Source organism: Rhinatrema bivittatum, chromosome 7 (assembly GCF_901001135.1).
Source record: "Rhinatrema bivittatum chromosome 7, aRhiBiv1.1, whole genome shotgun sequence".
Classification (NCBI taxonomy): Eukaryota; Metazoa; Chordata; class Amphibia; order Gymnophiona; family Rhinatrematidae; genus Rhinatrema; species Rhinatrema bivittatum.
Window position 1 is genome coordinate 191,863,452 of NC_042621.1, and position 22,224 is coordinate 191,885,675.

The 22,224-nt window shown below is 43.0% G+C and overlaps 1 protein-coding gene across 2 annotated transcripts in view; it reads left to right on the forward strand.

The window, feature by feature from the left end:
* Window positions 1-22,224, forward strand: part of DNAJC12 (DnaJ heat shock protein family (Hsp40) member C12) — a 97,926-nt gene that overhangs the window by 57,922 nt on the left and 17,780 nt on the right. For both annotated transcript variants that reach the window (XM_029609710.1, XM_029609711.1), the window contains exon 4: window positions 21,996-22,209. In XM_029609710.1, the coding sequence (XP_029465570.1) occupies window positions 21,996-22,209 (214 nt within the window). The remainder of the gene's footprint in view (window positions 1-21,995; window positions 22,210-22,224) is intronic.

Genomic DNA, 22,224 nt, shown 5'->3' on the forward strand with positions numbered 1-22,224 from the left:
ATTGCTGCCAGATTTGTTATAGCTGCTCATTGGAAACATGAGCAGACACCACCCTTCTCTCATATAATGAATAACATGCACAGACAATTTTGCCTGGCTTCTCTTACCGCTGCCGAGCATGATCGCCTTTCTTCATTTAACGCAATTTGGTCACCCTACATAAAGTTTCATTCCTGAAGGTGTCTAGGCTGCTTCTTATGGGTTCAATACTGTGACGATGAGACCGCAGATACATTTTTGTATAGAGTTAGACCAACATTATAATGGGATGTTGTTATTTAGAGGAAAAGAAGCAATAACTGAACTTTTTTCTCCACACTCTGTTGCCTTACTGTGTTACCTTAACCTATAGCTTAATATCATTTTGATCCTTGGGATGAAGGGAGGGGGGTAGGAGAGGAGGATCACTTTGGATTATTTTTGATTACTCTGTATTTTGTAAATCGAAGCCTGTTGCTGTTAAGCTCCGTACAGAGGGGCTATTTTGCCCTATGTTTGTATTTTCTTGAATAAGGCAAAAAAAAAAAAAAAAAAAGATTGTCTCCAGACCAAATACCAGTATTGGGATCAGCAAGTAATTCACTTGTGTGGATCACTGATCAGCCACAAAGCTAACATACTAAACAGTTGGCAAATATGTGCAAAAGTTATCCAAAGTTTTGCTTATGGATATATGTTTGTTTTTGAAAAATTTGCTGTAGAAATGTTTCAGGAAAAATGATGTGTATACTTTTGAAAATGCAACAGTATGCATATAAGTGTAAACATCTTAAAGATATAGTTGCGATGGAGAAGGTACAGAGAAGGGCAACCAAAATGATAAAAGGGATGGAACAGCTTCCCTATGAGGAAAGGCTGAAGAGATTGGGACTGTTCAGCTTGGAGAAGAGACGGCTGAGGGGGGATATGATAGAGGTGTTTAAGATCATGAGAGGTCTTGAACGAGTAGATGTGACTCGGTTATTTTCACTTATTTATTTATTTATTTATTTATTTATTTATTTATTTATTAACTTTTTTATTTACCGACATTCGTGAAACACATCATGCCGGTTTACAAAGAACTCAGGCGGGAAATACAATAAAACAATATAACAATATAATAATAATAATAATAATATAATAATAATAATAATATAATATATATATATATATATAATATATATATATATATATATATATAATAATAATAATAATATAATAATAATAATAATAGAAGGACTAGGGGGCATTCCATGAAGTTAGCAAGTAGCACATTTAAGACTAATCGGAGAAAATTCTTTAAAGCTCTGGAATTTGTTGCCAGAAGATGTGGTTAGTGCAGTTAGTGTAGCTGGGTTCAAAAAAGGTTTGGATAAGTTCTTGGAGGAGAAGTCCATTAATGGCTATTAATCAAGTTTACTTAGGGAATAACCACTGCTATTAATTGCATCAGTAGCATGGGATCTTCTTAGTGTTTGGGTAATTGCTAGGTTCTTGTGGCCTGGTTTTGGCCTCTGTTGGAAACAGGATGCTGGGCTTGATGGACCCTTGGTCTGACCCAGCATGGCAATTTCTTATGTTCTTATGTTCTTATCTCCCCAGTCTCATCCCCAGGAACACTGTTGCTCAGTCTGGGTAAACTTGCATATAAGCATGGGTGAAGACGTTTACCTACATATTGGGTGAACAATTTTAGAACCAGCCATTTCCATGATTAAAGCACTATTTTACAAATAGAAATGCCTTTGAAAATTACCTGCCCTATTAAGAAAGGAGGTACAGTGAACTGGAAAACTTGTAACTTGCAACAAGCAAGGAAAGGGAAATATACAACTAACACTGTCTAATTAAATTTTACTGTAATTAACCAGTCCCCAGGGAAATTTGGTAGTGGTCTACCCACAGGATTCAGTGAAGGACTGTGGCAGGGTCTTGGCTACTGGTCTGATCTGCTGCACTTTCCAGTGAAGACTGAATATTTTTGCAAAGTTCTTGGGCAGAATTTGTAGAACCAATCACAACCCAGGCACTGGCTTCCTAACCAATAACACTGCATAACATTAACATGTTCACATAATGTCGCCATAATGCAACCACTGTCCCCTTTCTCCTTCCACCCTCTCCCTGCAGGAACCTGGAGGAACAGGTAGTCCAAGCCTTTTCTTGAACTAATGCAGCACGGTTAACACTTTCAGACCTGGCTGACACCAAGGGAAACCTCCAAGCTGCTAGGGACTACATAACACTGCAGAATCTTGCTCAAGCTGGATAACTTGCAAGGCAACTTAAGGTTTTGCAAGGGAAAGAATTTCTGATTGGAGAAGATAAAGGTCCTAAGCTTAATGGGGAATTCCAATAGGTACATAAAACCCCATTTCACTACAGCTGCAAAATGCGTATCTCAAAAGCTTCAGCTATAGAGGATCTGTACGTTGGCCTAATTGACAATGAAAACATATTTCTTGTTAATTTGAAAATGCACTTAATTATTTGTGAACAAAAGATTTGAAATTATTCTGGAAACAAATGTTTTTGCTTTCAGGCATTTTTGCCTTGGAACAACATGGTTTTTCTTTTTGTTCCACTATTGCTTGATATGTTCCAGTAATAAAATCAGATGGCTGCCATATGCGAACCATCATATAAAAGGACAACCTCTACCTTCTCCCATTAGGAACTCTACCCAGAATTAAAATTTTATCCAAAAAATGTTTGTCAATCTCTTCCACATAATCTACTGTTCTGTCAAAATTTATAAACATTAGAAAACAGAAAAGATTCAGGTGATAACTAAATCTATGTACAGTTTCTCATTTAGGACTCAGTTGATTGAAGATTAACCATTACATAAATGAATAGTGGGTTAGGTAGAAATAAAAAAAAAAAAAAGATTGACTTTCTTTAATTGCCTGCCAACTTACTCAATATTGACCTGTTGTATTTTGTTTGCACTTTACATATATCTGACTAGTGTTTTCTATCTGATAGTTGGTTGATTTTAAAAGCAAAGATAGATATAATACAATTTGAGATCTGCTTTGAATTTTTTCTTTGCTATTTTTTGTTTACATTGTTTAATATCATTTCAGCTTCAAGCTGTTTGCTTGAAAAATTTTTAAGTATATAAAAATGTGTGATGCTTCACAAAAATGCTGGCATGATTATATGCCTTGTTGGGTCTTCCTGTCAGAAAAGGAGAGGTCTCTTTGATCATTCACAGGGCTGGCGCTTCCATTAGGCAAACTAGGTGGTTGCCTAGAGTGCCAAGAATATGGGGGTGGCAAAATCCTGCCAGTGTGAGGTCCAGAGTAATGCTGTACCAGAGCCAATACTGCCAAAGTAGGGTGTGCAGCCCTGGAGCCACTGCTGGGCTACAGCTGCTACCAATGGGGGGTGAATAATCAAAGGTTCGCCTAGGGCACCAAATAGGCTTGCACTGACCTTGCTCATTCACAGGCAGTTATGAATGAGATTCCAGTTTGTGGTAGTGCAAAGGAAATATTTAGTACATTCCTGGGATCTTCTTGGTAGGATGGGGGAGGGGAGAGTAGACTGCCTGAGGATCTACATTATATCAGATGGTGGGAGGAGATCACAGATCAGGTTTATTTTTGTACTGTATCTGGGTTCAGGAGGGAGGGCAGGGTGAGTGTAAAGAGACAGAGCAGGGTTTAGGAACTCATTTTCAGCCAAGCAGCCTAAATATAGGTGGGAAAATTTAGGCCGGTTTGGCTACTTTGATTTAGGAAAATGTTTGTTTGGCCAAAATCTAGGCAGAGAGATTCAGTTAAAAATTCTTCTATATCTAGACAGCTAAAGTTTGGCCACCTAGATGAGGCACTCAGCACTGACTGAAAATTGGCTTGAAAGTGAAGAATGCCTTCTTGCCAATGGTATGGTATGGGTGTAGACTCCTCGGGACAGGATATTTATCTATAAGTTCATACGAAGTTAGCCCTGTTATCTGTACCCTCTTGTTTGATGTAATTTCCAACTTTGGTTCTATGTAAACCGACGTGATATGTACTAGTACAGGAACATTGGTATATAAAAGCCTTAAATAAATAAATAAATAAATAAATTTTTAACATTGAGGCTACGCGCCTAACTGATTAGCTGTAACCATCTGCTACAGTTTTATATACGGCCATCCTCAAATTAGACCCAAAGTGGTTCACAAGATATATAAACAGTAAAATATACATATATAAACACAAATTGGATTATAAGAAGCCTGAAAGCACTTCCCAGAACTTCAACATCTGTTACTGTTTTACACTTCAATTCAACTGTTTGATTGGAGACCTCACTGAGAAACAGTACATTTTAACACTCTTTTTCTTTAAGTTGCTTCTTTAGTGTATTGTAGCTCAGTTTTTCTCAACCATTGTCCATGGACTGGCATTGGTCCCCATCAGCACTTTTGCTGGTCTGCAGAGTGGCAGTCATTGTAGGAGGAAGACACATGTTGCAGCCACACAGTCACTTCACAGCCACGAGTGGAGCATTCTGTATTGCCCTAAACCTCCAGGCCAAAATGTCCTGATAGCACTTTCACTCCAGTCTCCACATGGTTGCACACTGCTACTGTTTCTGGTCATGGGGACAGACAGGTGGTACTCTCCAGCTCTTTAAGCCCCCTGGCACTTAACAGCTGATTGGGCCAACAAACTAAACAGGAACATTGGGCTTTAGCTGAATCCCGGACTGCTTCCACTCCGGCTCTGTAAATAAACAAAACATTCCAAGAGGTTGCTGGCTATGCAGGCGCAAAAGCTGCTGCGAGCACCAGGCTCCCTTAAAGGGGTTGCATTCAGTGGCATTGTTAGCATTGGGCACATAGGGCATGTGCCCCAAGCCCAAAGATCAGTGTCGTGAGTCTCATCCATGGCTGTCACTAATGTTGTTTTTTGCTACTCCCAACTTGTCCTTGTTGGCTGCAGGCAGTACTGCATCAGCCTGTAGCTGCCTCAGATTGTCCCACAGCTCCTAGGCTCACGTCCAGTGCAGACACTTGCTTCCTGCTTCATTTTCTGTCGGCAGTCATGCCTCTACTTTCCCTCCATCTTCCTTCCCTTGATGCTATTGGATGGGTTGATACCTCTGCCTTTTGCTCTCAGGTCCCACAGCCAACCCCATCCCCACTGGGCTGGCCAAAGGAGAGAGCTGTTATGCCTGGTAAGAAGGGAGGGACTACTTGTTGCGAGCAGAGTAGTGGACCCTTGGGCCAGCCTGGCAGAGTGAAATGGAAGAAGAGAACGGCACTCTGCAAAGAAAGAGTAGGCTGGTGGGCGGTGTCAGGTCACACAAAGATCCGGAGTCTTCACCCTGGAAGCCTGCGGACCCCCGAGAGGAGCTCGTGAGGTCCCAGACTGCTGGGACTTAGGAGAAACTGGGGACCCATGCAGAGGCTTCACCCTGGAAGCCCGTGGACCCCCCGAGAGGAGCTTGGGAGGTCCCGGACTGCTGGGACTTAGGAGAACCAGAGCACGGAGGAAGATGAGACAGTCTGAGGTCGAGGCAGGCGGCAGAAGCGGAATCAAGAGCAAACCGGAGTCAAAGCCAGAAGAACCAACCAGGGAGGACGGAGGCATGGAAGGCAGGAAGTCAGGAAGGCAGGAGCTGGAGCTGGAGTGCCAGGAGCAGGATCAGGACTGGAACGTCAGGAGCCAGAGCAGGAACCAAGGATCAGGAGCAAAAGCAGGAACACGAAGCAACTAGCACTCTAGAAGAGGAACCTCGTTGCAAGGCAGGGAAAGGAAGCAGACGCCGGCTTAAATACTAGCCGGCGTCTGACGTCATTCAAGTGGGCGGGCCGCAGTCTGGCAGGAAAAGCCCTTTAAATTGGGCTTTCCTGCGCGCGCGCGTGCCTAGAGGAAGAGGGGCTGGATTCCGAGCTTCGGCGGCGTCTCCCTTGTGGAGACACCGCCGCGAGAAGGCCCGAACCGGGCTGGCAAGACGCGCCTCTCGTTGCGGGGCCCCAGGAGACCCTGAGCCACTCAGAACTGCCCGCTGCAGTCGCCGGAGGACGGGAGGTAAGGGCCCGGTCACAAGACTTGCAACCGGGGCCGCAACACTACTGTCTGTGGAAGCCAGGAGGATGAGAGAAACAGCCCAAGAGTGCTGCAGGGAGAAAGGGCATGATAGGCAGAAGGTGGTGGGGGAAGAGCGAGCATGGGGGCTGCGACGATGGTCAGGGGATGTGAGCAGAGGGTAAGGAGCCTAGGAAAGGTGGGGTCAGTTTATGGGGCTTAGAGTGATGATAAGGTTAGGGAGAGGGTGGGGGAAAATTGGGGCCAGAGGTGGTGGGCAAAGGGTGGGGGAAGAGTAGGGTCAGAGGGATAGTGGGCAGAGGTAGGGGCAGTCAGAGAAGTGCTGGGGGGGATCAGGGAGAGGGTGGGAGAAGAGTGGGGTCAGGAAGATGGTGGGCTGAGGGTAGATGAAGACTGGGGCCTGGGGGTGGGGGTAAAGGGTGGGGGAAGACTGGAATCAGGGGGATGCTGGGAGAGAAGGGTCAGAGGGATGACATGCAGAAGTCTGGGGGGGGGGGGGCAATCGGGGAAGTGCTGGGTGTCTTCTGGGGTGAGAGGAGATGGCACCCTTGTCTCTAGTCCTGGCCTAGGATTGGGAGGATCTGGAGAGGACAGGGATAGGGACAGGAAACAGCAGTGTTGGGGAGTGGTGGTGATTATTTTTCCACTGTTGCACTACAGAGGCTGCCCTCTTAGGATTTCTAGTTTAGCTTATTTTGGAGTTTGTTGGGTTTATTTTTTTTTGCATGTTTCTATTTCTAATTTGTGGTTACTTATTCTGTATTTGGTGAAGGTTGGTCTGTGTTCTGCGTGAGTTGTCGAGGAGAGGAATTCTTAGTATGTGGTTTCATTACTGTGGGTTTACAACAGTACAGCTTGTTATGTTTTTAATAGAAAGTGTGTTGGCCTTTTAGGGCCTGGTGTAATATTTGCAGTGCTGCTCTTTTCTGGATAAGATTGTTGCTGTTTGAATCCTGGGAGATAGTGCTGTTTGGTATGGAAGACTTGACTTCTGGGGTAAACTAGTTTCACAAGAAAAAGTATAGAGAAAGCGACCAAAATGATAAAGAGGATGGAACAGCTCTCCTATGAGGAAAGGCTAAAAAGGTTAGGGCTGTTCAGCATGGAGAAGAGATGGCTGAGGGGGATATGATAGAAGTCTATAAAATCATAAGAGGACTTGAATGGATGAAGGTGAATTGGTTATTTACTCTTTCCAATAATACAAGAACTACGGGGCACTCTATGAAGTTGGCAAGTAGCACATTTAAAACAAATCAGAGAGAATTATTTTTTCTTCATTGCACAACTAAACTCTGGAATTAATTGCCAGAGGATGTGATAAAGGCAGTTAGCATAGTTGGGTTTAAAAAAAGTTTGAACAAGTTCCAGGAGGAGAAGTCCATAACTGCTATTAAGTTGACTCAGGGAATAGCCACTACTTATTACCAGCATTAGTAGAATGGATTTGTTTGGGTACTTGCCAGGTACTTGTATCCTGGGTTGGCCATTGTTGGAAACAGGATGCTGGGCTTGGTCTAACCCAGTATGGCAACTTATTATATTCTTAGCAGGCTGTGATAGCTTTTATTGGTTCTATGTAAATTTAATCCAAAAATTTTGTAGGTGAGTTATTGAGGCAATATAGATCCTGTCTTCAGATGTGAATATCTCTGATCTGATATCTGAAAAAGGGATCTATACAGTATCAGAAGCTTTTGAACAATATTAGGTAATTCTTAAGCTGATCCAGTAAAGGTTTTCAGAATCCCATAACTGAAATGTAGTTTTTAATGTCGAGTTATTTATGTCCTGTGTACAATTTATTTTGTTATCTGGAGTGGTGGATGGTGTTGCAATCGGCAATCCATGAGGCAGGGTCATATTCCGCCATCCTTACCTCCAGCCACAAGCTGATCACAAGAGCTCTTGATGCCAGGGCAAGCCTTCCAGAAGAACGCACAGCCGACCACCTCGTCTAACCAAGCCTGACATGTTGCTGGAGAAAAGACGCTGCTACTCAAACAGGGGCTGTCCCTAGGCACGTGTGCATCCAATCTGCCTTAATTTAAAGGGCCTGTGGTGGGAAATCCTCCACGCTGCCCTCTGATGCTGTCAGGACTCCCTGCCTATAAAAGGCTACCACAGCAGCACTTCCTTGCCTCAACAATAGGTCAAATACCTCTGTAGTAGTGCTTTGCCTCTGCATTGATCCTGCATTCCAGCTCTTTGTTCTTGTGTTCCTGCTCTGTGTCCCGGTGGTCTTGGTCTTGTTCTTCAATTCCTTGTTTTCATCCGTGGTCAGTCTTCAGTTCCTTGTCTTCGGTCTCCAGCCTCTTTGTTGCTCACAAGTGTTGCTCCTAGCCTCCCTGCCTGCTTCTCTGTTCCTCCTTCCTTTGACGGATCTCTGGTTTGACCTTGGCTTGGAACTTTGACTTTGATTGCACACCGTTTGCCACTAACGATTGCCTGAACTCCGACTCTGATTGAACTCTGCCTGCCTTTGACATAGGCCATGGTCCTGAGCAAGTAGAACACAGGCAGTGACTCGACTTCTTCGGCGGATCTTCATGCAAACAGCAGAGGCCCGTGCCTAAGTCCTGCCGGCTCCAGCAGTCGTGGGCTGGAATAGGTGAAGCTCCAGTTGGGCCTCTGCCACAGCCAGCTCCACCAGTCGGGGGTGGGGACCTGCAGGGCTCCTTCCTGCAAGTTGTGCCAACTCCAACTTGGTCCAAGGGTCCATGCCCGCAACAGGTGGAGAGTTAAATGATCTTGTGAAAACAACCAAGGAACATTCCACCAAGTGTGATGGAGCAGGGGAGAGCCCCTTGATTTGAAATCAGCAGCATGTTACTGATGGAATAAGAGTCTACTAGAACGGTGTTTCTCTTGGCTCTTGCAGAGTGGTTGGTGCACAAACATTACAAGTCCAGCAGGATCAGATTGTTCTGTTCTGGGTTTTTTTTTTCCTGATTTTTTGGGGGAAGCAGGGGCTTAATTATCAAAACCTCAAGGCAGGGGGTATTAAGTTCTTAGCAATGCTTTTGTAGAACAGAAAAGAAGAAAAATGTTAATTTAACAGACGTAACAGGAGACCTTCCTTCCCCTACCCCCCACACTCCTTGTCCTCACATTTGGTGGGGTGTCTGGGAACTGTCAATGGGAAAAGTTGGCCACCCCACCTATGGGCCCATGCCCTGGATCTTTGAAGTGCCTAGCAACTACCTCTACTGCCATCAGGGTAAGTATTTTTAGCCCCTGGTTATACTTGTTTCCAGAATGAGGAGACCTGCTGTTTTTCCCTCCCTTGTGCTGGGGGCAAGAACATCACTTCCTTTTGTCATAATTAAAACATTAGGATGTGGCTGGTTTGAGACTGGGAGAGACTCCTGAAGAGGTGGGGGGCACTTTAGCCACAGAGAGGACCCCCATGCTCTTCAGTAACAGGAGGGGACTCCTCCCCCTCACCTGATGTGTCCCCCCAACTCTACCAACCAGCCAGTCCATGTCAGTTTAGGAGATCAGCCAACCGGTCCCTGGCATCAAAAGGTCTTTATTGAATTTTTTTTTAATTCTGATAGAATTTGCATATTAGAAGTGCCGATATGGTCTAGTATTAAATGAAAAGTAATAAAAAAATTTCATAGCTATAGTACTCGTTATGCTATAGTATCATTGATAGAGGAGAACAAAGTGTTTCATGTTTTAATAGCCTGCATAGATTGAACTGTGAATACATGCATGTCCATTGTGTGGCTCTTGCTACGTGTTCCTTTTTTTTTTTGGCTTCTTTTGGTCTTGATTTTATCAAAGATTTTCTCCCCTTATATGCCTTTGGGGAAAACCCTTTGATTGCTGAAAAGTCCCAGTGCGTTTTAGTAGAGAAACATCTGCTATTTTGCTCTGCCTTTGTTGTGGATGTTAAATAAAAGTGATGAGTCAACCTTTGAGTGGGCAGCTGTGTGTGTCAGCACTGCCTTGACCAGCAAGTACCAGGCCTAGTCTAAAAAAATCTGCTCAGTGACGTTAAAGAAAAACAAACAAGGTTTTAAAAGACTGATGGGGGTGAGACATCCGGCGATGATGCAAGCCTGATGCAAGCCTATGTGGAGGTCACAAGTCCAAGCTCCTAAGGGATCGCTGTCAGTCCGCATACTAATCCTGCATAAAAAGTGAATCTGAGCACTGAAGGGGCTAGAGCAAATTCTCCTGATCGTACATACTCTGGTGGTGAGTGAGACAAGGGCTATGGCATCAAGAACAAGGAGACTGGGAGCTGAGAAACAGATAGCCCCAGAGGACAAGATGGCGGCAGAGGCCAGAACATTGCCAGAGATTACCTCGGAATCACTGTTGAGTGATATCACCAAGGAGGTATCAGTGGCAGTGAGTACACATTTGAAAAAACTGCAAGTGTCAATGGCTAAACTGCATGAAAAGTTTTCAGACCAAAATATGGTGCTGTTGCTATCGATCAAAAGCTAGGCTGCCACGAGGTGAAGTTAACCAGGCTGGATAGTGGGGTGCAGCAATTGCGGTGAAAAAATGACAGCTAGAAGAGAAACTAGCTGATTTAGAAAACCACAGTTCGCGGAACAATGGCGCATATTAGACCTACCTGAGTTGATCCAAGGGGAAGCCCTGTTACAGTGGTGCGAGTCGCGCTTGTTGGAGTTGCTGGGAATATATGCAAACACGGCATATGATAATAGAAAGGGCGCATCATATTGGGCCTTTCTCACAAGCTGCATCACGTCCCTGGCAAGTAATAGTCAAATTTCTCAACTTTCTCGATATGATGCGCATACTAAATGTGTTCCGCGAACAAGAGGAAGTGTTTGAAAACAAGTTGCTGTTGTTCCCAGATTATTCGGCCAAGATGGCTATGATGCAGCGTGAGCTTACACCATTTTGCTCGCAGCTACATAGAAAAGGCATTAAGTTCTTTCTTCAATCTTTCTTCAGATCTTTTACTTCTAAAGCTGATATGCACGATTTCATGTCCTCTCTTGACTGAGTCAATAAGGGTTCTGACTCATTGTTTAACATTTCCACAGCTGAGGTATAATTTGGATAGCCCATCACAATGGATCAGCCTTTAAACAGATGTATAAAGCGATCCCCGGGGCACCTGCTCGCTGATCTGTTTTTGCCACTTGTCATCCTTTGAAGATTTGGACAATGCCGGAAGTGAATCTGGTTTTGGTGCTGCAAAATGGAAGAAAAAGCCAACCGGTGCTTCTTAGTAGGAGTCCATACTCAAGAGCAGTGGGTTGAGGACTTAGGGGAAGAAGGTAGAAGTATTAGGGTACATGGGGGAGGTGGGGAGTGTATGGTTGAATGTGAATGTCTGAGTATGAATGGAGTAAATGGGGTTGCAAGAGGTCGGAGATGGTATTGTGAGTGTGGGCCCTGTGTTATGGCCGCTGGCTGCGGCAGGCCACGACCAGGGCCAACTGTCATGGCCGCCGGCCGTGGCCGGGACCAAGTACTCACCTGCGGCGTCGAGTTGGTCCCCAGGCTCCTGCAGGAGCAGGCATCCTCCTTTGGTGCTCCCCTCGCGGCCATGGCCGCTGCTGAGGCCAGCAGGGATGACTCCGCCCCCTTCTGGCTGACTTAGGGCCGAGCGCGCAGCTGAAGAAACGATTTAAAGGGACCATGACAGGAAGTTGTCGTGGCTCCTTCCCGGGACTCCTCCCTCGTTTTGGATATTTAAGGCAAGGTCTGCTCCTCAGACCTTGCCTTGGTATTGAGGCTCTGCGCTTGGTTTCCAGTCCTCCATGTTCATGGACTTGCTCTGTTCTTCATCCCGCTTCTGCTCCTCCTCTCCAGTGGATTGATTCTTTGGCTTCTGACCTTCGGACTGTCTGTTATGATTCTCTGGCATTGACTTCGGATTGGCTTTGGACCCTTCTCCTGTGTTGCTCCTGGACTGGCTTCGGATCACTCTCCCGTCTGTTCCTGGACCAGCTCTCGACCTCTCTCTGGACTTCGACCCTTGGACCGGCTTTGGACTATACTTCGACTTCTACTCCCGGACTATCTATGACCAGCTGGAGGCGCCAGCCATCTGGAATCCATGACCTGCAGGAGGCGCCTGCATCCAGACCTTCATTAGTCTTCAGGGAGTTTCTTAAGTTCCAGCGGCCGGATCCCTACGAGCTCCTCCCAGGGGGATCTCAAGCTTCCAGGGTGAAGTCTTCATACTACGCTTATCTCATCAAGCCTTGCCCTCTGACGGTAGAGACCTAAAGGGTTACCCATCCATTGGGTAGCGCCTACTCTACCTCGGTACAGGGGTCCACCTTCTGAAATGCAACACCCTGTCTGGAATGCCAGGAGACCTAGGCTGGGAGGTCTTTCCTGTGTATATGAATAAATATCTCATATGTAAAACTGTAACAAAGATTGATGGCTAATTTAGTTATCTGCTCCCTAAATGTTGATAGCTTACGCTCGCCAATAAAAAGAAAAAAGCTATTGACAGAGCTTAAAAGAAAAAGTACTAACATTGGGTTTTTACATGAAACACACCTAGATGCTAAAGAAACCAGGAGATTGAGCTGTGAAGGGGTAGGTCAGTGTTACCATGCCTCACTAAATACTAGGCAATGTGGAGTGGCCATTTTGGTTAATAAGGCTACACCATTAATAGTAGAAAAACAAACACCAGACACAAATGGCAGGTATATGTTTTGGTAACTGGCTCCCTGTATGCCTCTAAGATGCTATTACTAAATATATACGCTCCAAACTGATACTCCCATGCCTTTTTTACAGAATTATTGGCCTTGGTGAGTAGATGGGAGGGCTACTCTGTTATCCAGGGGGGTGGGGGGAACAGACGGGATTTCAACATCCCTGATAACCCACTGGTGGATTGTAAACCTTCAAAAACGCACCGAAATTCAAGCGGAGATTGGAGTGGGGTTTTTATCCAAAGAATTATGCCTTATAGACTCTTGGAGGGTATTACATTTAAACAATATGGAATTCTCTTTCTTTTCACAGGTACACCAGGTCCATTTATGTATTGACTATGTTTTGCTGTCTGAATCATTGTTTCACATTTTGCATAATACCGAGATTATGAGGTGGTTTTCTCGGACGAGTGCAGTTGTCAATCATGCCAGGGAAGACAATGCATTCTCATTGGAGAATGTAACCAGAGTCTACAGAAGATAAGGAGTTTGTCCAATAGTTAAAAGTTAAATGGGAGCAATATCAACAGTTTAATTATTCACCTGATCTCAGTCCAAGGCAGTCTTAAAGGGACATATATATGGTTTTATAAATAGAGGCTTTACCAATGGGGAAATAAGTTGGGGGAAATTGCTGGCTCGCTTGGTTCAAACTGCTGAAAAAAAAGGACTATTATTCATAGATTGGAGTATGAAGGTAATTCACACACGTCCACAGATAAGATTAGTGCAGCGTTTGAATCTTTTTACAAAGAATTACATACTGCAGGACCTGTGAATATAGAAGCATGGAAAAATGTTTTCAACGATTGGGTCTGCCGCAGCTAATAGAGGAACGCAAAGTGCTATTAGCGGCTTCCATCAGAGTAGATGAAGTCCGGAGAGTTATCACAGATTTAAAACCATCAAAGGCCCCTGGGACCAGACGGGCTTGGCACTGAATTCTATAAAACTTTAAAAGGCTGAGGCAGGGAGGAGAGAACTGGCTCTCATTACCTGATGCTTCCTTTTTTCCTGATTTATTGGAGCAGTGGAATCCGGGGGTGATCTGACTGGCCCCGACAGTAAAAACATCTTGAAACGCTGGCTTTCCTATCGGGGGCGTCTACTGGAGGCGGGACCCGGAAGTGACTACAAAAGCCGCATTGTCTGCCTAGTTCTCTGAGGCAGGGAGGAGAGAACTGGCTTTCATTACCTGAGGCTTCCTTTTTTCCTGATTTATTGGAGCAGTGGAATCCGGGTGTGATCTGACTGGCCCCGACGGTAAAAACATCTTGAAACGCTGGCTTTCCTATCGGGGGCGTCTACTGGAGGCGGGACCCGGAAGTGACTACAAAAGCTGCATTGTCTGCAGCGCGCAGCCAACGCCAGTGCGCTACTAAAGCCGCGCGCGCTTAAGGGGCATGCAGCTAAGCAGGGCTTTACCGGGATTTCGCCCTATTAAGTTTTTATTATTGGATTTGGCATGTTGGATATTCAAATCTGAGTAACATCTCCAGGTAGGACCTTTTAAGCCTTTCTCCCTCTGAAGCCTCCAATAGTGAAATCCACACCTATTGTTAATTACATTATACCATTGGATACGTGTTTAGAGTCCAGTTATTTGGTTATTTTCCTTTTGAAATATGCCACACACAAAAAGGAAGGCCAAGTTGAGGCCTCCTTGTGAGGTGGCTATACAAGAAATAGGACAAAAAACCGTATTAGAGTGGTTGGACCCCGTGAATAACCCAAGTGGGCAGGCCACTGAAGGTGAAACATCAGAACGGAATGATTCTCCTCAGGCCATAGAAACATTATTAAGCCCTGGGGCTCCGGCTCCACCATCACCACCTGGAAAAGAAAGTGGGTTTTCCCCGGTGAATACAGGTGGCCTATACGAGGAGGTCTTATTCCCTCTGGATCTTCGAGAAAAATCTGAAAAACTTAATAAGAATGTGGAATCCTTTGAACAGAAGAAGGAGGAAGAAGTAAAGCAATTGAGCTTAATGGAAAATCTTAATGTTTTTCCAAAAGAGACTAATACACCGAAGTGTCCAGATTCTGTAATAGGAGAGCAGAAAAATATTAGTGTAATAATTAAAACAGATAATTTACCAAAGAAACCTGCAAATATTACCCTGGAAAGCCTGTGGAATTATATGGCAAAATTGGATGTTTCAATAAATAATTTAACTGAAGTAGTCATTAAAACTTCCAAGTCGCTAGTACAAAATACTACTGAATTGGGAAAGCAAAAAGAGGTTATAAATGCAATAGAAAAACGTGTACTTCAGATTGAAAAAATTCAGACCCACCAGATAAAAGTAGAAGATGAAGTGAATAAAAGATTAGAAAATTTAGAAAATGTTGTAATTTTAACTAATAGATCAGAAATTTCATTTTTGTGTTCCTTCAGTACCCTAGGATACATACCATCTAGTCCAGGTGATTTGCCACTCTTTAATTTGTCAATCTGGCCTACTACATCTTCCAGGTTCACAGTGATTTCGTTCAGTTCGTCTGACTCATCACCCCTGAAAACCATCTCCGGAACTGGTATCTCCCCAACATCCTCATTAGTAAACACGGAAGCAAAGAATTCATTTAGTCTTTCTGCAATGGCCTTATCTTCCCTAAGAGCCCCTTTAACCCCTCAGTCACCTAATGGTCCAACCGACTCCCTCACAGGTTTCTTGCTTTGGATATATTTTAAAAAGTTTTTATTATGAGTTTTTGCTTCTATGGCCAACTTCATTTCAAATTCTCTCTTCACCTGTCTTATCAATGTTTTACACTTAACTTGACAATGCTTATGTTTTATCCTATTTTCTTCAGATGGATCCTTCTTCCAATTTTTGAAGGATTTTTTTGGCTAAAATAGCCTCTTTCACCTCACCTTTTAACTATGACGGTAATCGTTTTGCCTTCCTTCCACCTTTCTTAATGTGTGGAATACATATGGACTGCGCCTCTAGGATTATATTTTTAAACAATGTCCAAGCCTGTTGAACACTTTTAACCTTTACAGCTGCACCTTTCAGTTTTTTTCTATTTTCCTCATTTTATCAAAGTTTCCCTTTTGAAAGTTTAGTGTTAGAGCTGCAGATTTACTTATTGTCCCCCTTCCAGTTATTAGTTTAAAATTTGATCATGTTATGATCACTGTTGCTAAGTTGCCCCACCACCGTTACCTCTCTCACTAAATCCTGCGTTCCACTAAGAATTAAATCTAAAATAGTTCCCTCTCTTGTTGGTTCCTGAACCAATTGCTCCATGAAGCAATCATTTATTACATCCAGGAACTTTGTCTCTAGCAAGTCCTGATGTTACATTTACCCAGTCAATATTGGGGTAATTGAAATCTTAAAGCAAACAACGTGGTTCAAAATATTTTCAATCTGCAATGCTGCAATGCTGTGTATTATTTCTGATAGATTTAAAGAGATACACCATTATATGAAATTAGGGACCATCATACCACCCACTGTGCTTACAAGTTAAGACTTGTGTTTTTTGCACTTTGTTGGGTCACTTTTAATCATCGGTCCAAAAAGTCCAGTATTCAAGTCTTCAATTTTTAACTTTTTTTAAACTTATATATAAAAAGTACAGGAGATATAACTTCCCTTCAGTAACTGTCGGGGTCAGTAGTCCGACGCGTGCGTTTTGCAACACTGCTGCTTCAGAGACATAAACTTTTCTGACTCTCCTGATCCAGCACTCCCCATATGTCTTACAGACGGGATTGTAGGCAAATCTTCCACACCAGTTCTTCTTTGAGAATCGCCGAAAGTTGCTAAGGCGACTTACTGGAAACTGAAGGTCCACTATAATTTCTAAAAAATCAAAGACTTTGAATTAAATCATCTTTGTAACAATCTTAGCTTTTCAGCATTTTATAAACATTTTTCTAAAAATATTTTAACGATGCATTTTTTCGCAGTTGGGACGGCATAGCTTGTAAACATACTTACCGGACCCGACACCATTTCTCCGCTTAAAATTTTAGCGGTGAAACAGCTCGGACCGGGTCTGATTTTAAATAAAGTGCTCAAGAATCCACCTGACATCCAATTCATTCCTGATTTCGGCGGGAAATCACATGAAGTGAAACCATTCGATCTCTTTATTCAGTCCACCGGGAGTGACTGATTGTAGATGGAAAATCCACTTTTGTTCACATTGTCTCAAAGTCTTTACTCGATTCCCCCCTCTCCAATGTTGATTAACAATTTCTAAAACAGTCCATTTAATGTCTTTGAATTCATGTCCTAATTCCTTAAAGTGTGCAACCAAGGGTTCTTCTAGTCGATCTGTTTTTAAGCAACATTTGTGTTCTGTTAAATGGACTTTAACTTGTCTTTTTGTCATGCCTACGTATATTAGTGGGCATGGACAGAAAATGGCATAAACCACATGAGTAGAGTGGCAAGAAAAATCTGGTAGCGCTATTACTTTGCCAGTTGCTGTGGTGATATGAGTCTGAGAAGATTTCAGTGGACAAAACTTACATTTATCACAAATTTTCAAAGGTTCTGAATTTGTGGTGGGTTTTGTACAGCCACGCCGAGAATAAGCAATTCTCAGGGGTTGATTTAATAAAGGATGAATCAGCTGAACAATCCCCCAATGCTTTCTCATAGCTCTACTGATAGGGGCTGACAATAAGTGTGTGTCTGAGTACAACAGTCTGAGGGTTCAATTGTGGCTCAGATGTTTTTGGTAAAAATAAATATTCTCTATTGGAATATAATGCCCTTCGGTAGGCTTTTTTAATACATTGCGTTGGATATCCCCGCTGCAAAAAAACGATGAGCCATATCCATGCTAATAACTGCCTAGGATAAACCTATGTTTATGTATCTTATAGTTTTTGTTGATTTATATATTTATCTCTCTCTAATCGTTTCTTAGTTTAAACTCTGTACTGTCTTCCATTGCCCAGGTTTTACGCTCCCTGTTTAATGTAACTTTACTTTCTACCTTGATGTTAATTGGTTTCCCCTCAGTTACATTGTAAACCGGTACGATAAGACCTAGTCTTGAGCATCGGTATAGTAAAAGAAACTAAATAAATAAATAAATATCCTTTGCCTGATTCTTAAAATCACTCTGATCTGTGCATAATCTCCTCAGCCACAAAAACTGGCCCACTGGTAAATTGGTTTTAAAGCTAGTGGGATGAAATCTATCAAAACGTAGCAGATTATTACGATCATTAGGCTTTCGATATATACTTGTGATAACGTTGGTATCTTTTCTTGTGATGAGTATATCAAGGTAGGCAATCTGTTGTGGATGACACTCCATAGTAAACTTTAAACAGTAGTCCAGGCTATTAAGCCAAATATGGAATTCCTGTAAAATTGATTGAGGCCCTTCCCATATAACAAAAATGTCATCAATATACCTCTTCCAACATTTTAAATGGGGGGTCCATTGGCATTTTTCAATATGCAGAGCTTCAAAACTGGAAACAAAGATGTTGGCCACATCAGGGGCCATAGCCGCTCCCATTGCTGTCCCGTGGATCTGTAAATAGAATTCTCCATCAAACATAAAATAATTCCTGCTTAATGTAAATTCAAGAAATTCAATAATATAAGCAATTGGAATTCTTTTAGGATGCGAGTGTGACTTCAAAGCTTCTGTAACTGCCAACAGTGCCTGTTCTTGTGGGATTACAGTATAAAGTGACTCAATGTCAAACGTTACTAACAAACACTCTTGGGATAACTGCACAGTATCGAGGAACTGCAACATACTGGTACTATCTTTCACATAGGAGGTTGACTTGGAGACACATGGCTGAAGAATCTTATCCAGGAAAATTGAAATTGGTTCTAATATTGATTCATTCGCTGATACTATAGGTCTTCCCGGAGGGTCACATAGTGTCTTGTGGATTTTTGATGGTATATACAGGACTGGTATTCTAGGGTTTTCGTTAATCAAAAATCTTCGTTCTGAGCTGGTTAAGTATCCTAATTCAAATCCTCTTTCTACTATTTCTTTAATTTCCAACAGAATCTCATCTGTAGGATCCTCTTCCAATCGTTGATAAAAGTTTTTATTGGAAGTTACTCAAGGGAAGTTATATCTCCTGTACTTTTTATATATAAGTTTAAAAAACAGTTTAAAAAAGTTAAAAATTGAATACTTGAATACTGGACTTTTTGGACCGATGATTAAAAGTGACCCAACAAAGTGCAAAAAACACAAGTCTTAACTTGTAAGCACAGTGGGTGGTATGATGGTCCCCAATTTCATATAATGGTGTATCTCTTTAAATCTATCAGAAATAATACACAGCATTGCAGATTGAAAATATTTTGAACCACGTTGTTTGCTTTAATGTTACATTGATTGTGGGTCTATAGATTAAGAGATATTTTTTGTATTTGGTAATTGAAATCTCCCATTATTATTGCACTGCCAAATTGGTTAGCTTCCCTGATTTCTCTTAGCATTTCATCATCTGTCTGACCATTTTGCCCAGGTGGACAGTAGTATACTTCTATCACTATACTCTTACCCAACACATATGGGATTTCTACCCATATAGATTCAATTTAGCATTTAGTCTCTTGTATGATCTTTATCCTGTTGGACTCTATACCCTCCCAATGAATCAGTTCAAGCATAGTCCAGATGCAGGGTCAATACTAGGGAATAAGTCCAAGTGTAGTCCAAGCGATGCAGAGAACAATACCAGAGAATAAGTCCAAGTGTAGTCCAAGCAATACAGGGGTCAATACCAGAGAATCAGTTCAAGAGTAGTCCAGGCGATGCAGGGTCAATACTAGGGAATCAGTCCAAGTGTAGTCCAAGTGATGCAGAGGTCAATACCAGAGAATTAGTCCAAGCGTAGTCCAAGCGATGCAGGGGTCAATACCAGAGAATCAGTCCGAGGAACAAGGAACAGGCACGGGAACACGCAGGGACTGGAACCAGGAAAGATGACAGGAACCGAAGACAAGAACCAGGAACGAGCAACTAGTACAAGAGCAATCGTGGATGCCTGTTGCCAAGGCTGGGAACAAGTGGCTGGGCCCTGCCTTTTATACAGAGGCCCAGTGATGTCATCATCCGGGGCCGCAGACTACTTTCCCGTCTCGGCCCCTTTAAAAGAGCGCAAGTTGCGTGCACGCCTAAGCCAGAGCCCAGAGGAAATAGGGCAGCATCGTCACTCCATGGCCCATGCGGGGAGGCCCGCCGGGCACCAGGAGGAACCGCGCAGGAGTCAGAAGCGGAAGAGGTGGCTGCAGGCGCTCGGGGATGGAGGCGGCTGCCCACCGCTGCGAGCGAAGGTGAACTGGAGCTGACAGCTGAGCTCCCGGGATGAGTAGGCCCGGGCGTGGGCCTTGCACAGCCGGGACACGTAACATATATAATAAGCATACAGGAGATTCTGGAAAATTTAAACAAATCATAAGCAACATATTATCCCTCAGAAAAAGTCATACCTGAGAGAGACAAACACTGAGCATAATACATTATATTCCATCACCATTATATAATGCTAAATAGAAGGAGCAGAGGCATAAGAATCAAGATATGTACACAAAGAGGCAGGATCTAAATAAACATATCTAACTCCATGATGAAAAATTAAACATTTACATGGAAATCTTAAAATAAACTTCGCCCTTAGTGCGATAATTTCAGAATGCATTGTTCGAAATTTTTTTACGCCTTTGTTGAGTTGTACGAGTGATATCCGGATATACCCAGACATGCTGGCCATGGAATAGGGAAAGCCTATGTCGAAAGAATTGTCTCAGAATAAAATCTCTATCCTGAGAAAAAAACCCAAAGAAATAAAGAGTTCCCCACTGAGTAATAGTCACTTCAATGGAAGATTCTAACATCTGAGTTAAATTGGAGTCTAACTCTTGAGCATTTTCCTCTTGTCCTAAATCCAAAGTTTTTATCATATAAGCTTTAACAGGGGAAATGGCTTCAGTAGGAATCTTAAGAATCTCATTAAGTATTTTTAAACATTTCCAGTGAAGATATATAATTAGATTTAGGAAAATTCAGAATCCTAAGATTCAAATATCTAAGAGAGTTTTCAGTAGTCTCCATCTTCTTCTGTTGAGCCATATCGGATTTAATCATCGTATCTTGAACCTGTTGTAATGTGGTAACTTGTTGACTTAAATCCTCCAGCTTCTGAGAATGAGATTAAATTTGCCTAGTAATTTATACATTTCAGGTCCTTGGCTTGTTGTTGCTCTTTTTGTACCTTGTAATTTTATTGTTACTATTTTGTAATTTTTTCCCTTTTTGTTTTAAAGGATTTTTATGTATTCCCTTGGCAACACTTTATAATTGTCAAGACAATAAAGTTTTCTGAATCTTGACTCCACTGCAACACCTGTTTAGGTTTAGGGGCAAATGTACTCTGCAGCAGTTATCACTTTAATGACTGAGCGATATAGGAGGAGTTTACATATAGGAGAATGCTCCCTCTCACTCCATGGTAACTTCACATTAAGGCTCATGGTTCCATAGCCCCAGTAGGGACTGGTTTTGTTGGAGCTAGAAATCCAAAGAAACGAGGAAACTTTCAGCACATGAGAAAAAAAAAAAAGATATAAATTGAGGCAGTCTGGTTTCTAGAAAACCAGGGTATGCTTGAGAGGCAACTTTTTCCAGGGTCTGGAAATTTTTTTTTCCAAGAAACGTATGTGGCATTTTAGATAACAGACATTAGCTGCATATAAATTGACTTAGGTGGAGGAAATACAGGGCCGGTACTTCCAGTGGGCGAACTAGGCAGTCGCCTAGACTGTCAAAATGTAGGGGGCAGCATAATCCTGCCAGCAAGGGGCTCAAAGGGGTGCTGTGCAAAAGCGAATACTGGCAGAGAGGAGTGTACTGTGCTGTAGCCACTACCACTGGTAGGAGGGAGCACTGTGTTGGAGCTGCCACTAATAGGTAAATGGGGGGGGGGGGAGATTGCGGGAATGGGGGATTGACCAATGGTTTGTCTAGGGCACCAAATACTCTTATACCGGCCTTGAGGGAATATGTTCTAATCCTGCTAGGCTGCTGAACATTATTTGTTCTTCTGCATAAATTTGCATAAGGATGGCAAGAGTCGGGGATTTTATTCTAGCAGAATGCAGATACTCTAGGCTCCTGAGAGCCTGGCTCTGGAAGGCTTTAAAGTTAAGGGCATGGGGCAAAAAGTCTTGAAGAATTTGACCCTTGATACAAGAGCACCTGTGTGTGAATTATGAAGAAAATCTAGTGCTGGTGGAGACCTGTTTTGTGGTTTGTTTTTTTTCAGTCCATGCACTGGGCCGTTAAGAGTAAGAAAGAGCCAATGCTGGAAGCGCCTGACGTAAACTCTGCAGACCCCATAACCAACAAGATAGAAGCCCAACAGGGAGAAAACAAAGTAGGATTTTCAACGGAGAGGCGTGTGCAGGAGGAAACCAAGATTCTTGGGAGGAATGCAGATGAGGAAGAGTTGGTGTCACCAAAGAGCCCTAGCACCCCAAGTAAGTGCAGCATTG